The following is an 18,291-nucleotide window of genomic DNA, read 5'->3' as shown; positions in this document are numbered from 1 at the left end:
GTTAATGGGTCCCAACTCGATTATTCAATTCTAAGTGCAAAAGAATTAGCGTCAAAATTTTACGTATGGAATCTAATTCTCTCACTTCCTGATGTCATTTTATATAAAGGAAACGTCGCATGGTTACCCCCCCATGGTGTTTCCTGGGTAACGCAGAGAACTATGCAAAATGGTGAACATATGTTTTTCTGGTATCTCTAAAGTAACCACGACTTCATAAGATTTTCCGTGTGAACACCAGATAAACACCAGTACCAAATTAACTATAATAGGGTCCGTCCACTTTCTGCCCAGCTGCCCGGCTTTTGGATGGAAGAAAAAGCTTTTTCTTCCGGTATTTTCCGCCACATCTGTGATCGAACCTCTGACTGGAGGTACAGAGGAGAGCGCGGCCGCGGCGGAAAGAAAAGATAAATAAATAGACATGCTGCATATTCTGAAACCGCGGCTGCGGTTTCAGCCGGACTTACCGCAGCGGATTGGCCGTCCCGTGTGGACGAGATTTCTGAGAAATCTCGTTCACATGGCTGGCTAATCCCGAGATTGGTGGCCGCGGGCGGATTTGCCGCGGCGAAATTCTGCGCGGAATTTCCGCGGCAAATCCGCCCTGCGTGAACCCAGCCTTACTGTCAAATTTTTAATTATCTTTTTGTTTCTTCTGCTTTTCTGTATCAATCATATGAGATATATATATATATATATATATATATATGTATATGTAGATAGAGGTTTCATTAAATACTTTTTTTCAGGAGACATTTCACAAGGTGTTCTTAATATTCAGGGGTGCCAATAATGTTGACCACAATTGTAGATATATAAAAAAATAGCAAAATTGAAAGGGCAGTTTAACCTATTAATGCACTTTAACTATATTAACGCTTGTTTCTTTGTAGGAGGATTTTTTTGGAGCCTTTAATTATTTCCTAAACTATGTAAATTTTTTTTATAGCAATGACAATTATGCATAACATTCTCATCATATCCCGTACTTACTGTATCACTCGCTGATGGACTATAATTCTGCATATTTATAAGTGTATGTGTCATTCTCTTGGCTCGAGTTTCATCTCCGGACAGACTGATCTCTTCCAACACTACTTTAAATTCTTCACAATAGCAATCAAAAATGTGTTGTTTACATGTACCCTGAAAATAGTACAGAAGAGAACAATGTCTACATCAACATTAGAAAAACATATGTACACTGACATCATTAGTCTGACTGAGCTTCTTAAATATCAGCGTTTACAAGTTGTGCCCATTACATACAACAACTAAAAGAACAGTAGGGGACACAACCATATATTTTCTTTCTTAGATTAGTCTCATTTGCACAGGGAAATACTAGAAGCAACCTAAACAATCTGGGATGAAACTGAAAGGGAAGACTCACAGGTTAGAGATAAAAAAAAAAGTTCTGACAGTGAGGGTGATCAATGAGTGGAACAGGTTGCCACGGGAGGTGGTGAGTTCTCCTTCAATGAAAGTGCTCAAACAGAGGCTGGACAAATATCAGTCTGGGATGATTTAGTGATCCTGCACTGAGCAGGGGGTTGGACCCGATAATCCTGGAGGTCCCTTCCAACTCTACCATTCTAGGATTTTACTTCCATATACAGCATGGGACCCATCTACAGAAATGGTAAGTGTATGAGTAATGTGTGCCCATAATGTGAATGTATGTGTTCAGTATATCAGAGATTGCAATATTACCTCTGTCTGTGTGTGTATATGTATATATTTTTTTGTGTGCAATGATATAAAGCGAGAGCTTGATGGCTAGAAAATATTAAACCATCTGCACTATACATATACACACGCAGACTGAACTGCTGCAACATTTACATCAGAGGGTTATCACACGTAAATCACACAAATACTACGCCTGTATGTACTGTATGTTCCCAAAAATGCCAGCTATTCCATTATTACTCCCAGACCAAGGCTGGAGTGGACAAAAACAAGGATGGAAGTGCAATCAGTAGAGTATATATGATCTCTGGAAATGCTTGCTCACCTGGCACTAATAACAATCTCCAGAGATAAGTGCAGATGATAGTCACATTGTTACCATGCAGCGCGGCACGGGGTCCCGTGGTCGGCGCGCGTCGCTCCGGTAGCCTGGAGCCCTGTGTCGGGGTTATCCCAGCGGCTTGGGGCGGCCGGTGGGCGGCGGCGTGGGCGTGTCCGCCCGTAGGGTGCCGCCCGCACTCCTCCGTTCTTCTTATACAGCAGTGGGTGGAGTTGCCTCCTCCCACTCTCCGCCCCTGGGCGGAACCTGGTGGTTAAAAGACTGGCAGTGAATTGAGCTCACTGCCAGTTATTGGTTCTGCTTTCATCTAGTCAGTCTGTCTGCAGTTTTCCTCAGCCAGTCCCTAGTTGTCTGTCAGCTCCTTCTTGCTATCCTTTGCTCAGTCTCTTTCTGTCGGTTCTGTTAGCCTCTAGTCTGGTCTGTCTCAGTCAGCACTAGTTGCTATTCAGTGTCCTGTCAGTTTGCCTGTGAGCTCCATCTCCAGCCCTGCTTGTACTTGTAAGTTCTGTTGGTTTGTTCCACCTGCCTCTTCTGTCGGCACTCTGTCCCCCGTTAGTGAGTTTCCATCTAGGTAGTCGCCAGGTCCCTAGCCAGAGCAGGGACCGCCGCCCAGTTGTCCGCCTGGGGTTAGCCAGGGCCGAGGCAAGTAGGCAGGGACAGTGGGGTGCGGGAAGATCAGGGCACCCCACCTGGCGCTCGGGGGGGCAGAGTGCCGTAACATAATAACTGGCCCTTAAAATACTGTTTTTCTTTTCATGGCGGCGATCAGCGCCCTTGCAAACCAGCTGTAAGACCTGGTGCCGGTGATCAGGGATTTGTCAGCTCGCATGGTGGCCCAGGAGCAGTGGGCGTTGTTGCAGGGGCAGAACGCCTTTACCAGTCCCGAACCCAAGTGCCCTCTTCCCGCGGTGTTCTCTGGGGAGAGGAACAAGTTTTTAGTTTTTCAACAGGTGTGTCGCCTGTTTTTTCGGATGCGTCCGCGTTCTTCTGGCTCGGAGGCCCAGAGGGTCGGGCTTATAATGTCCCTGCTGCGGGGCTCTGCCCAGATTTGGGCCTTTTCCATTCCCGAGGGTTCCCCCTCCCTGCAGTCGCTGGACTCCTTTTTTCAGGAACTCGGGGGTATCTTCGATGAACCGGACCGAGTGGGGTTGGCGGTTTCATGGTTGCTGGCGCTGCATCAGGGGTCGCTTTGTGTGGAGGATTATTGCTCCAATTTCAGACGCTATGCAGGTGACACTGCATGGAACGATAGTGCCCTGAAGGACGTTTTTCTGCAAAGTCTCTCGGACGCGGTCAAAGAACTGTTGATCTCCCATCCCGTTCCCGGGTCCTTAAAAGAGGCTATGGAGTTAGCAGTGAAGGCAGATAGGAGGCTCAGGGCTGGGAAGCAGGACAGGCAGACCAGTAGAGTCAGGGAGGTCGTTTGTCCTGTTCCCTCCTCTTCCGTACCAGTCTCTGTTCCCGAACCTATGGAACTGGACCCGCTGGACCCCAAGGAGCGACGCCGAGTTCGGTTATTGCATCATCTCTGCCTCTACTGCGGGAAAGCTGGACATCGGGTGATAACCTGCCCCCTGAGGCCTCAGCGTCCACAGTCTGAATCGGCAGAAAGACTCCAAGTCCTAGGCGATTGCAGGGAGGATCGCCTAGGACCACAGGTACGTCCTAGACTTCTGGTATCCTGCCAGGTTAGATTCCAGAACTTCTCCCGCCCAGGGGAGGCGTTTATTGATTCCGGAGCAGCCGCTAACCTGATAAGCATGCGTCTCGTTGAGCCCCTGAGGGCTGAATTTGTGGCGCTGAAGACGCCAGTTCGTTTTGCTAGCATTGATGCTACCCCTCTTGCTTCGGGCTTGGTACGATGGAGGACCCCAGTGTTACAACTCACGGTGGGGGGGGGGGGGGTCGCCACTCGGAAGGTCTATCATTCCTGGTGATGGAGAAAATGTCGGTAGACATGGTACTAGGGATGCCATGGCTGGCGTTGCACAACCCCCAATTCGATTGGACCACTGGGGAGCTAACCCAGTGGGGGCCGTCCTGCCATAGCCATCGTGCTCCCCTTCCTCCCTGCTCGGTAGATACCGCACTCAGTCCCCGAGGTCTCGCTTCCCTTCACACCCCGTCCGCCTGTCCTGCGGCTGATGTCGCCACCGATGCACTGCAGGGGGGATGCAAGAAAGTGGTGGGGTCTCATATGCAGTTGCGTAGTGGGGAGAGTCTGTCGGTATCTGAGCCGTACAGGGTGGGACAGAAGGGGTACCGGTCCTCTGGAAATCGCAAAAGGAGGGGTCGCAGGGGGTTCCATAAGTCTTTGTTGAAACCTGCTGTCCCTTCGGTGATGCTCAGTCTGTTTCTGTTGGTTCTGTTAGCCTCTAGTCTGGTCTGTCTCAGTCAGCACTAGTTGCTATTCAGTGTCCTGTCAGTTTGCCTGTGAGCTCCATCTCCAGCCCTGCTTGTACTTGTAAGTTCTGTTGGTTTGTTCCACCTGCCTCTTCTGTCGGCACTCTGTCCCCCGTTAGTGAGTTTCCATCTAGGTAGTCGCCAGGTCCCTAGCCAGAGCAGGGACCGCCGCCCAGTTGTCCGCCTGGGGTTAGCCAGGGCCGAGGCAAGTAGGCAGGGACAGTGGGGTGCGGGAAGATCAGGGCACCCCACCTGGCGCTCGGGGGGGCAGAGTGCCGTAACACACATACCATAAGAAAGGACCGAGTAACAGTCAAACACAGGGTGGGAACAAGGCGGGCCCTGAGGAGAAGAGCACTTCTACCCCTTCATTTTAGCCATCAATGGGGGTCTTAGCAGGACCCCCACTAATCAAAACGTTTGACACATTGATTTGACATGTCAGACATTTCTTAAAGGTGCAGTTAATCTTTAATTGAATATGTAAATATCTTTAGACATATATCCGTGTCCATGAGGTGGGCTTATTTGCCTTTGCACTGGGCTGTCTAATGTGTTGAAGTTACCCTGGAAAAATCCATTTGAAAAGTTTCTTGTAGACATGCTGCGGATCTGAAAATCCACACTAAGCCCTAAACTTTGTGTAGATCTATCCTGCTGTGTCTGAATGTGGTTTTGAAAATCCACCCTGAAACTCTGTAACAAATCTGCCACTTCTCAATATAACCTGATATTTCAAACACCAAGCTTCACAGTTAGTAACAGGATCTGCTGGTGAAATGCAGTCTTTGTTTCCCCAAAACATGGCATCTTGTTCAGAGGCCAAATGACTGTCTTTGTCTCATTGTTCCTTTCCAGAAGTGTTCATGGGTGAACTTTAGTCTTCTTTGATTGTTCTTTCTGAAGAGGAAAGGTATCTTCTTGGCACATTCCTCATGTAGACTTAATTTGTGTAGGTATAGGTTAAACTCCCCTGGTGTAGGGCCCTGTGTGGCGCTGAGTGTTAAGACAGCAGAAATGCAGCCCTAAGCTCTCGCTCACGACCGCATGGTTCAGGCAGCCGGCTCAAGGTTGACTCAGCCTTCAATCCTTCCGAGGTCGGTAAAATGAGTACCCAGATTGCTGGGCGGTAAAAGATGACTGGGAAGACAATGTCAAACCACACCACAAAACAGTCTGCCAAGAAAACGTCACAATGTGACGTCACTCTAGGAGTCCATCATGACTCAGTGCTTGCACCAGGGGACTTTACCTAGTTGTTTTGAATTGTGGACTTGTGGAATTCCGTGATGAAATTCTGTTCTTAGAGATTTCTTTTAGTAGTTTGTGTTCTTCTTTCTTTTTACAAAATTGCTACAGATTTTTTTTCCAGCAACCTAATAATTCTAAATCCTAAGAGTCACGTAAATGACATACTTACCGTAAAATCGTCAGTCCTTGCAGTATACAGCCTTAAATCCTCTTGCTGCAGTAAAAATAGAACAATAAAGTAATTAGAAGAACAGCTCTGAAATACTGTATGATGAACAAATCTACATTTAAAGGAATATTTTTCATCAGATAGCATAAGGATCTGAGCAAATTTGACAAGGGGCAAATTGTGATGACTAGACGACTGAGTCAAAACATCTTCAAAACAGCAGGTCTTGCGGGCTGTTCACAGTAGTCAGTGGTAAGCACCTACCAAAATGGTCCAAAGAAAGATAACTGGTGAACCAGTGAAAGGCTAGCAAGTGACCAAAGCTCATTAAAGCTCAAAGGAAGCAGAGGCTAAAAAGTTAATGCTGACTAAGATACGTAAAGCACTTAGAGTGAGAATATGAGCGTCAGAACGGGCCATGGTGCGGTGGAAGGAGGTGACACTCTTGGCAATGTTCTGCTGGGAAATCTCAAGTCCTGGTATTTATATGGATATTACTTTGACATGTATATACACTGTGACAATGCAGTAGCAAGAGTGGCCTGTAGAGGGCCTCTGAGCACGGTCACTGTGTTTGGTTTAGTTAACTTGCACCTGCAAAGGTGTGGCTACACAGGTTAAATTTCCCCTCCCTCACAAACTCAGTGTCCTTGAAGCCTGTGGAGCTTAGGTCCATTGAGGTCTGTGGGGCCTGAGGTCTATGTAGACCTGGTGCTGGTCTGTGAGGGGCCTGGAAGTACAGAGCAGACACGGGGTAGTTGGTCCCTCACTCATCGCCTGTCGGGGCGAAGTCACCTTCCTGGAAGGTCCGCTGGAAGAAGCGGTGTGCGTTGCTGTGAGCAGTATGGTGGACAACAGTGTGCAGTTGCATTTTGCATATGATATGCTGGACTGTTTGTAACCTGAATACTTATGCTGAAATAAATGCTGGAGGAACCAGCATTTGGACTTTACCTTGTGTTTTCTGGACATGATTGCAGTGCTGCCACCCCTGGGCAGGGAAAAGTAAGCAAGAGTTCCCGGGCAAGTAACCCCAACTTGCCACAACACTTAAACATTATAGCAGACCAATTAAACCCCTTCATGCCAAGTATTGCCTAAGGGCAGTGGCCTCTTTCAACAGTATCAAGTGCCCTGCCACTATACAAACCTTTTTTAGGAATATTTAAAGGAAAATTACAAAGAGTTCAGGCTTTTGCCTTAGCTTCCAAATGACCCAGATTTCTATCAGATTGACCATCAGGGGGATAAGCTGGAAAAACCTGTCCAATCTATGGAGGCCTTACCTCACAACTCCCTGGTTGCAACTGAAACTAGTGCTATCATTTTTAAACATATAAGCAACCATTAGAAACCAATCATTGCCATGCTAGCTGATCAGTGGAGGTCCCCTGGAAATTCACATAGCCTGCTATAAATCAGGAAAATACCGGTTGTATTATTACAGAACAACACTATATTATATTATGTTCTTTCTTTTGTGGTAAAAATTAGTTGTACTAAAAAGAGGTAATTAAGAGAAGGTAAGCTAAAATAATAAGTGCTTTACAGGGAAACTGTAGTCTCAGCCCATGGCTTGGCTGCCTGTACACATAGTGGTTTGGGGCACTTTTTTTGAAATGCAGCTAAAAAAAAGGTGTAATTTATAGTAAAACGATGTAAGCTTGTCTCGTCACCCTTAAAGGGCATATTCCCACAAGATAGGTCATTAATGACTCACAGATGCAGATCCTACTTCTAGGACCTGCTGGTTTAACAGGGGTCACCTGATCCTGCATAGAGGAAGAGAATGACTAGAGAGATGGCCACTTACAGCTCGTTAAAATGTTTCTGTAGCTCCCATAGAAGTAAATGGAGAAAAATGTACATGTGCTGCCATCTCTCCAGTCAGTCTCCACCTGGATCCCTCAACAGGTGGGATGTTATGTCTCCTTTTTTTCTTTTACACTTTTTTTGTCCCATAAAAAGAATGAAGGGGTTTTCCAGGGCCAAAAATGTCCTCACTCCATTTTTACAAGTAATGCAAAAAAAATTGGTAGTCTCTCAGGTTCTGAGCAGCAATGCTTCTGTTTTGCTTAGGTTTAAAGGCCCAACAAGACCTCTGTGGATGACGGAGTACTCATTTAGATGGGAAAAAAATTCTATACAATACTTGGGAATACATCTCACTAAACACCCCTCCAAATTATACAGAACAAACATAGATCCTCACACAAAAAAACTGGAACTAACCCTGGGCTATTGGAGGAACTTTCCACTCTACTTTTCAGGTAGAGCTAATCTACTCAAGATGGTGGAGTTCCCTCATCTATTATACCTCCTCCATCCCTTACCCAAACTTTCAAAATCAAGAGATGAGAAAAGACGCAATTATTTACATAGAGATTTTCATATGGGGTGAAAAAAGGCCCTGGACAGCTCTCAGAGCATAAATCCAATTTCCCCCCTATATCAGAGTCTATAATTTAGAATCACAAGCCAGCTTCATTCACGACTGGTTATCTTCACTGTCACATTTCACAAATTTAGTTTTGGAACAAAAGATGTCCTTTCTGATATCACTGCCAAATATCTCTTACATAGAGCTGCCAGGAACTATTAGATAACCCTCTGAGGTTTACTGTATGGAAGGCATGGAATAGATGATGCCGTGATGGTGGTGCATTCCCCCACTTATCTCCTTCTCTGTCCTTTATTAAAAAAATCCAAACTTTCAAAACAATAACTCTTAGGCCCCTCACACACTGGCGCTTGGTAAAACGCCGCGATTTCCATTGCGGCGCTTTGCAGCGATTTTACTCTTCTTTTCAGTCACAGGAACCTGTGATGAGCTGCACTAAACGCTGAAAAATAGAGCAGACAGCACTCGAAAATCTCATGTCTGCGCATGTTCAAAATGCCACGGTAAAAGGCACACGTGTGAGAGCGGCCTTACTAGATCTTCTGCAATGCCTGTGTGCCTGTGCCAATTTTTTTCATCTACAGGTCAGACATCATATCCAACTACTCCTGCCAGAGTTCCGAGACTCTGACTGGGATCTGATAGGAAACACTTGGATCTCTAGACCAACAACTGTGTGAGGCTCGATGTCCAGGTTGTATAGGGCAATCCAAAAAAGGCAAGAATTAGGGGACACTGATCCTGGAATTAGAAAGTGATCCACAAATGCCCCAGAAATTATCCCCATACCGATTCTTAAACCCATGATATCGGCTCATAAATATTTACCCTCGGCTAGATATGAGATTGCAAATTAGTCACAAATCTTATTTAACTCCTATACAGGGATACTATGTAGGTATATATTATATATACATACATATACATACACACACAATTATATATATAACCCCAAACTGTTTGAAATGTAAAGCCCCACATGCAAATTTATGACATGTCCCACAATACAGGCAATTGGGTCACGAATCCATTCTTACACTACAACACATTTGATGACTTTCTGTACACAAGAACCCCTATAAGGCATTTTTGGATATTTAAATCCTGACACATATCTTTGCTCTCCGGGGGCACGTAAACTGCTACATATTAAAGCGCAGCAAGATTGCTAGGTGTGGCTGCAGCCAACAGAAACTCCTTTCAAACTGTTTGTGGATTAGGCCCCCTTTCAGGTAAAAGGGAACAAAACAATATCATGGTAAAAGATGGTCCAACTTTATTCATTCATCTTTTTTTCTTTCTTTCATTTCTTCTTTTAACCCCTTGAGTGGCACGCCCGGATATTTTCTGGGAGGAGCTCCACTGCCCATAGCGATATAGCCCGGAAGATTTCCGGGCTATGTATCGCTATGGGAGCTGCAGAGCACAATGCCACAAGCTGTGGCAGTGTGCTCTGCCTGCACAGACAGACACAGAGCAGTTCAGGATTTTGAAATCATAAGCAGAGAGATATTGCCGATCTGCCGGCAATCTCCCGCTTTTATTTTTAAACTCCTGCACTAGTTTGTATACAGGTTGCCATAGAGACCATCGGCTTGCTTGCCGATGGTCTCTATGGCAGGGAGAGCTGGTGCTTGGCTGTCAGAGGACAGCCAGGCACCAGCTCTTACAGCAGAGATCAGAGAAAACCGTCTGTGACTGCAGCATGTAAAGGGCTGTCACCATTGGACCCCCGGAATGTGATCAGGGGGTCCTGATAAGTCTCTGTGAAAGTCCCCTAAAGGGATAAAAAAAAAAAGTAAAAAAAATAAAAAAAATATAAATCCCTTTACTTTGTAAAAAATTAAAAATAAAATTACACATATGGTATCCCTGCGTCATAATGACACAGAGAAGGAAGTTAGTACATTATTTAACCTCTTAATGACACGGCCCCTTTATTTCTTTTCCCCCCCCTTTCTTTTTTTCCTCCCCCTGTTTAAAAAATCATAACTCCTTTATTTATCCACCAACGTCGCTGTATGAGGGCTTGTTTTTTGCAGGATAAGTTGTATTTTTCAATAGTGCTATTTAAAGTACCATATAATGTACTGAAAAACTTTTACAAAATTTTAAGTGGAGTAAAATGAAGAAAAAAAAATGACATTTCGCCATCTTTCAGTGCGTTTTGTTTCTACAGCGCACAAACTACAACAAAAATGATGACTTTATTCTATGGTCCATACAATTACTATGATACCAAACGTGTATAGTTTTTTTTGCTGTAGTACTTGTATTTTTTTTCAAAGACATTTTATTTTTTTTGTAATTATTTTCTGCTGCATCTTCTGCGCGAAATTACTTTTTTATTTTTCCATCGACGTACTTGAGCAAGTGCTCATTTTTTGTGGGATGTCCTGTGGTTTATGCTAGTGCTAATTTAGAATACATATGACTTTTTGATAGCTTTTTATAGCATTTTTTCTGGGAGACAGGGTGACTGAAAAAGTGCATTTGTGGTGTTTATTTTTTTTTTCGGACTACGTTCACCGTGCGGGGTAAATAATGCACTACATTTATAGATCGGACATTTACGGACGCGGCGATACCAAATATGTATTTTTCTTTTATGATTTAGATTTTTTTATTACAGATATGGCAAAAGGAGGTGATTTAAACTTTTATTACTTTTTATTTTTAAGTGTGAAAAAGTCGTGAAAAAGAAAAAAAAACTATTACAATTTGGTATTGGCATTAACGTACCGGCCTGTAGAATTACTTTAATACATTATTTATACTGCTAAGAGAATGCAGTGAAAAATAAAAACAAAAAACATGCCAGAATTACAGATTTTGTTAATCTTGCCTCTAGAACAAAATGGAATAAAAAGCGATCAAAATTTTACATGTTCCAAAAAAATTAGACAAATGAAAACTAGAGTTCATCGCACAAAGAACACGGCCTTCTAGAGCTCTGGCAATGGAAAAATAAAATTATATGGCTCTTGGAATGTGGCAGCACAAAAGCAAACCTTTAAGAAAAAAAAATGTTTTAAAATGTACAAAAATAGCAAAACATAAAAAAACCTGTATAAACTTGGTATCGCCGGAATCGTGTGACTCAGAGAATAATGTTATCACATTCATCATTCTGCACGCTGAACGCTGTAAAAATGAAATCGAAAAAACAAATGGCAGAATTTCTTTTTTTCCCCCCAATCTCCCTACAAATTTTTTTACAAAAGTTATGCAATACATTATATATACCCAAAAATGATGCCATAAAAAAGTACAACTTGTCCCGCAAAAAACAAGCCCTCATATGGCCATGTCAATGGAAAAAGGAAAAAGTTATCCCTCTTGGAACACGACTTCAAAATTAGTTGAAATTAAATGATTAGACCATTTAAAAAACCTGCCCTGGTGGGTCTGACAGGGTGGTAGGAAACCCGCCACTCAAGGGATTAAGTGTGTTTTATGGTTTCGTTTCACTTTGAAACATGTTCATATTATTGAAACGACTGCATATATATATATAAAAACGCTGGTGTTTAATTATTCATGCCATGTTTCAATAATAAAATGTCTAAAAAAATGCTGAGAATCTATGCAAGAATAGGCAAATTGACCCCACATGGTTAGGGCAACCACGTGAACTCTAATGACACTAAATCTAAGGCCGGGCTCACCCAACCAGGTCGTATTCTGCAAGCGTATATCCACACCGTATGACCTGCATATGACCGCGGAAGAAAATTTAGTATGTTTGTGAATGCATACGGTTTTCCATACGAGTGAACAACATATGGACAGTGTATCGTACATGCAGAAGAACAAACGCAAACAGGGAAGGACATCAGAAAGTTGCCCAACTACCTAAAAACACCCTTCTATTGCTTAGGTGACTGCTCAGGCGACATTTTCTTGGCATAACATTTTCTGTTAGCTTTGCTCTGAGAACCATGACTGAGTGTCACCAAAATGAGTTACTGCTCTCTTGGCATAAACCACTTAAAAAAAACCAAAAAAACAAAACCCTTTCTTGTGGAGGAAGAGCCAAGAAGAATAAGCGTATTCGCTGTGTTTCAAACGCATTGATAAAAATCAATGGCGCTCATATGAGCGAATCCACGGTAAAATAGAGTAAGTGTGAGTGAAACTGCGCAAGTCAATGCATCTGATTGCCCGTGTATCATACGCTTAAAACGGCGATCACAGAATCCGCAATTCAACTCCGGTTGTGTGAGCCCGGCCTACATTTAGATTTTCCACAGTTTTACAGCATTCTTCAAGACGGACTACTCGATCACAGCGTCAGCGTGTTAAATCATTTTTAAGATAAATACAAGTACATAAGTATTGTGAACCCGATTTACTTACATATTTACTTGTCCAATATTTACTGGCTTTAGATTCCTAGAAAACAAAAAGAAAATATTTGTGGGGTTATCATTTTTTAAATATTTAAATATTTTATATGACGCATACCACACAATGCACAAGATGTGCTAATGTTATATAAATTAGTGTATATACTGTCTGTGTAACCCATTAGTTCTCATAAGGGCAATCAAGACAATGACTAAAATCTCATTTAAACTTGTCAATAGCAATTAGAGATGAGCGAATATACTCGTTTCGAGTAATTACTCGATCGAGCACCGCGATTTTTGAGTACTTCCGTACTCGGGTAAAAAGATTCGGGGGGCGCCAGGGGGCAGCGTGGCTGAGCGGGGGTAGCAGCGGGGAACAGAGGGGAGCCCTCTCTCTCTCGCCCTCTCCCCCCCACTCCCCGCTGCAACCCCCCACTCACCCACGGCGCCCCCCGAATCTTTTCACCCGAGTACGGAAGTACTCGAAAATCGAGTACTTGGGCGAAAAAGGGGCGTGTCCGAGTAGGTTCGCTCATCTCTAATAGCAATGTAAATAAAATTGCAGTTACTGGTTTTTTTTTCCCCCAGGTAAGCGTGGTTTCACATCTGCGCTCGGGGTTCCACTTTCCTCCTCCTTTCGGCGAGCAGTAAAAAGGGGAATTCCAGTGGCCAAACGCTCTGTCTCTGGGCGGAAATGAACAGCGCCATATGGACCCCACTGACTATAATGGGGTCCATCTGCTTTCCGCCCAGCTGGCTATATTTTGAACCGGATCTTTGATGTTGGAGCTTCCAACGCAGATATGAAACCGGCCTAAGAGCTTTTGCTTTTGCAAAGACTTATAGGAAACTGGTAGATGGTTGATAAGATTGAAAAAACACAGGTCCCTCAGGTCCAAACTATAATTTAACTGTACTCCTCTAAAAGAAGGCAAGAACCTTCATCAGATGGATGCCAACTATGCCGCGTTATTCCAGAACCCTTAAATCTGGTCCATGGAATTATAAGTCTCACTGGACTTGTCAAAATGAACAAACCTGAGTATTTAGTGATGAATAATAATTAAAGCTGTACAGGAAACTGATACATAGAAAACCCATATGATGATAAAAATGTGATCATCTGGGCAACTAGAAGTCACAAAGTCACATTTGCCATAATGCCCACACCACCTGCTGCACTTTCTAGCCAGATAACACACAGGAAACAGCATGAAGAAATGATAAGACAGGGGGTGGGGCGGGGTCTGTGCCCCAGACTACTTCACATTCAGCACTGAAGCTAAACTATATCCGAGCTCTGTCCTAATAGACCTGAGCTAAAAAACACACAAGTAGCATGATCTGAAGAAATATAGATGGCAGGTAATTATCTCCCATAGTTACTCACTTAAGGTCCATTTATACACAAAGACAATCTTTCTAATGATTGAAAGATCAACAGTTTTGCAATTGTTTTGCATAAAGTGTTAATGAACACTAATGTTTATTAACACTTTATCAGTTTCATTTGCGCGTAAAAGGGCCTCTCTGGGAGCTGTTTGCAGAGCAGAGCATGTGGTTTAAGCTTTGCACACAGCTCTATTGTTCTCGTACGGGCTGTCAGCAAAATACAATGTAATCTCTGACTCCCGTGCAGAACACAGCGTGCGGTCCCCGTAATCTCTCTCTGGCTGAACAATAGATTTTAAGCTCACCTTAAAATCACTGTTTAGCCGAAGAGTGAATGATGGTAGCATTTACACGTAATGATTACTGCTCATATGCCATCGTTTAAACGAATTTTGAGCGATAATCGTTCACAAGTTGAACAAGGTTTTGTAAGAACCGAAACGCGTTCTCCATGTTTGTAAAGTGCACGTTTCTTAAATAAAGCAGGAAAATCTATTATGCAAGCGGTCTCCCGACAGTGAGTCTAAAGTGGGCATTCAGTGTATGTATACAACATAGTACAGTACAGGTTTTTTTCACAGGCCTTCTTCAGATGGGTGTGATTTTGTCCCGTGAAAATCATGGTAACATAACGGGATGAAACAAAACCATTGATTTTAATGGGTTCGTTATCACTAGCGGGATTCTCAGGAAATTATACTATGCCTGAGAAAATATAAAACTTGCTTTAAGATAGTGCAGGACCAATCTTCCCGCTTTTTTTAAATAAAAACTCACACGCACTAGCACAGCACAGTTTGAATAGTCTGAAAGAAAAAAACAAAAATGGTTTGTGCGCTAATATGCTCTGTAGCGGCGAGTGTATTAGCGCATGCCCCATATGCTTTTGCCCTCGCAGGAATGTATTTACGTTTCAGCCATTTAAATGTACTTTTCAGATGAAGTCTATAGATATGGTGAGCAATGAGCCCAATATGTATCCCCCTCCATTTGAATGTACTAGATAGCCAGCAATAATGAGTGTAGCATTGTAATTGGCGCATAAAGATGATGAGGCTGAATTATAATCTGACTTTTACTAAGTATAATTATGTGAATGCAGATAACTTTGTTAGAATTCTCTTTGAAAAGCAAATTGCTGGGATCAACAATTATCTAATGTGCATGGCTGGCTTTTGATTCCTGGAAGTCTCTTCCTCATTCTATTCAACTTTACCTTATCTTCAAAGGGGGTTGTCCGTGTTTTGATACTAGACTTGTCACTTTAAAGGTTCACTAAGCCTAGAAATAAAAAGTAAAGTGGAAATACATTTGCCAACACTATTGGCCAGTCTGGAGGATTTTCTGCATGTTCCTGAAAGAAACCGTATGGCCGAAATCCTGCAGAGAATACAGGGGTTAATTTCTTGCTGATTGTTCCATTTTCAGCTGGTGAAAAGCTGTGGGCGCAGGGCTTAAAGGCTATGTATACGTTTAGGGAGCAATTGTTTTCAGAAGTTTTCTGGCAGAAAAGAATTTTGCAAATCGCGCTTAATTAAAAACGTTTGTCATTTGCCTTCTGCGACTTCTACATATGACTGTAGATAGACACTGCAGTCTAAAGGCCTGTTTACATGCAAAGACAATCTTTCAAACGATTGAAAAATTGACAGTTTTAGCGATCATTTCGCATAAAATGTTAATGAACACTAATGTCCATTAACCCTTTACCATCTTCATTTGCGTGTAAAGGGGCCTTCTGGAGCTGTTTGCAGAGCTCAGCAGGTGGTCTGAGCTCTGCACACAGCTCCTTTGCTCTCACACGAGTTGTCGGCGGAATACAATGTAATCTCCCGCTCCCGTGCAGAATACAGTGCGTGGTCCCTGTTGTTATCTTCTCTCCGGCTGAATGATGGATTTTAAGCTCACCTTAAAATCATCGTTCAGCCAAAGAGTGACAGATGGCTGCGTTTACACACAACAATGATCGCTCATCTGCAGAATTTTGAGCGATCATCGTTGCGTGTAAACGAGCCTTTAGCCTCAACAGAAGTTCCGTCAGTGAGCCAAAATGTTGCTTGGTTTTCAGTCCTTTTCTCTTCACTCCTGTACGCTGGTATCAGTTTATTTATGACCACAGAAAAGTTTATCTTTGCTGTGGTCACAAATTAGTTGATAAAAGGCACAGAATAGAAGAGATAAAGGCTGTTAGTAGAGATGAGTGAGTATACTCGTTTCGAGTAATTACTCGATCGAGGACCGTACTCGGGTAAAAAGATTCGGGGGGCGCCGGGGGGAGGCGTGGCGGAGCGGGGGGTAGCAGCGGGGAACAGGGGGGAGCCCTCTCTCTCTCCCTCTCCCCCCCACTTCCCGCTGCAACCCCCCATTCACCCACAGTGCCCCCCCAAATCTTTTTTTACCCGCGTACGGAAGTACTCGAAAATCGCGGCGCTTGGGCGAAAAAGGGGTGTGGCCGAGTAGGCTCGCTCATCTCTAGCTGTCAGTCTAGCTTCACTGAAGGATCTCCTATTGAGACTATGGGGGTTGAATTCTGCACCTGTTAAAAATCTGCGTGCCTATTTTAAAACCACAAGATTATATTCTGCAGTGGAAAAGCTTTCTGCTGTGGAATTAAGAACATTTTGTGGAATTGTTATTGCAGATATTCTAACATACAGGAAATGTAATTCTGCAATTAAAGTTTGTGTAAAAAAAATCCTACAAATCTGCAGATCTTCCACAGGACGCATTTTGCAGTTAAAAACATAACAAAATCTGTATTAATTGACAAAATCCGCATTTGCACTGCGTCTGGTGGACAGTTCCATCTTGTGTGTGAAGTCCCTTTAGGTCCTTTTACATGGACCAGTTATCAGGACCCGGAGAATGCTGGTTCACCCAACAACAGGGCCGTGTAAAAGAACGGACGATCGGCTGACAAAGAGCAAATGCTCGTTAATCGTGTCATTTAGGGGAGCACCAAAGCGCTCGCTGGTCAGCTGCACATCTTCCTGTGTAAAAAACTTTGTTAACGTAAAAACATTTAAATGATACTTGCTTCTGTAAGTTCATCCAGATCCTTCTGTATTAGTTTCCATTTCGTTCTTTCATCTGGGGTGTAAGTATCTGCAATCCTGAAAAGTACAAAACAAAGATGTATTTTTTTTACATAGATCTCTAATGATTTTGTGCTAAATTTCTACAAGCTCCCATCTGTTGTTCACATTTACAGACAGTAGATTCTGACTCTGAAATAGGAGAGGAAAATGGAATTTTAATTACCCGTATGAGTAGACCATATTGTAAATTTTGCAAATGTATACGCCCTGGTGACTTCTAATGACGTACACTGAATAAAGTATCTCTTCATATAACAATAACACATTCCACAGCACTTTATAAATCAGGGGGTACATCAGCAATCACAGTCAGACATTACACACAGTATCAGACTGATAAACTCTGAACAGTAGGAGTGAGGATCCTGCTCACAAGAGCTTACAATCTAGGAGGAAATAGGGATGACACAAAAGGTAAAAGCTCTCGTTCTGTACAATGGTCCAGCTAGCTTTGACTAACTAGGGTAGCATACGTAAAGCTGCATGATCCGGTCACCAGCCGGTATCTGTATAACTATGAAGAGCCTTGGAGTGCATGGTGTGAGGGGGATACGGTTAGATGAACGTATCAGGATCTGAGGAAGAAAGTAGAAGAGGGGTAGAGGGAGATGAGTTAGATTAGGGAATGTGATATACTTCACTAACGAGATGTGGTTTTTAGGGCACACGTAAAACTATATATAGTATATTGGTGATCAGCCCGATTGTGTAGAGAGTGCAGACTGGCAAAAATCTTGGAAATGGGAGTGTGATGTTTCGATTATGGAGGATTTAAGGTCCTTTTTGACAGGTCGATTACATGCAGGTTGATTAGCACTCATTTACACGAGCTAAGAACTGCTGATATGAGGACATGCAGTCTTTAGTATGATCGTTCGTTCCCATAGGCCATCTGTACGGTTGACTAGCGAGCATTTTTATGTTTCTTTTCAATAATTTTTATTGGGTTTTATAATAAACAAACAAAAAATAACAAAGCTGACATATTTGTTGCGTTAGGATACAATTACCGTGACATAGATATTTTAAACATGCAATGCGTTGCTGAATAGTATTGAAACTAATGTTCATTCTTTCAAAATATAAGAAAGTAGTTGCCAGGTTGATGTAGTTCGTCATTTGAGTACTAGATATCAACTGTAAACCAAAAACGTACGTGTACCACTTGAAGGCTTTTACTTTATGGTAAA

General features: G+C 43.0%; 1 protein-coding gene across 3 annotated transcripts in view; it reads right to left on the bottom strand.

Annotated features, from left to right (window-relative positions):
- Positions 1 to 18,291, bottom strand: part of IL15 (interleukin 15) — a 57,819-nt gene that overhangs the window by 2,400 nt on the left and 37,128 nt on the right. For all 3 annotated transcript variants that reach the window (XM_066573713.1, XM_066573714.1, XM_066573715.1), the window contains exons 3-6: positions 17,041 to 17,116; positions 12,619 to 12,654; positions 5,859 to 5,903; positions 997 to 1,149 (exon numbers count right to left, since the gene is read on the bottom strand). In XM_066573713.1, the coding sequence (XP_066429810.1) occupies positions 997 to 1,149; positions 5,859 to 5,903; positions 12,619 to 12,654; positions 17,041 to 17,116 (310 nt within the window). The remainder of the gene's footprint in view (positions 1 to 996; positions 1,150 to 5,858; positions 5,904 to 12,618; positions 12,655 to 17,040; positions 17,117 to 18,291) is intronic.

The sequence above is a fragment of the Eleutherodactylus coqui genome, chromosome 7, assembly GCF_035609145.1.
Source record: "Eleutherodactylus coqui strain aEleCoq1 chromosome 7, aEleCoq1.hap1, whole genome shotgun sequence".
Lineage (NCBI taxonomy): Eukaryota > Metazoa > Chordata > Amphibia > Anura > Eleutherodactylidae > Eleutherodactylus > Eleutherodactylus coqui.
The sequence above is the reverse complement of the archived record's forward strand: the minus strand, read 5'-3'. Positions and strand labels throughout refer to the sequence as shown.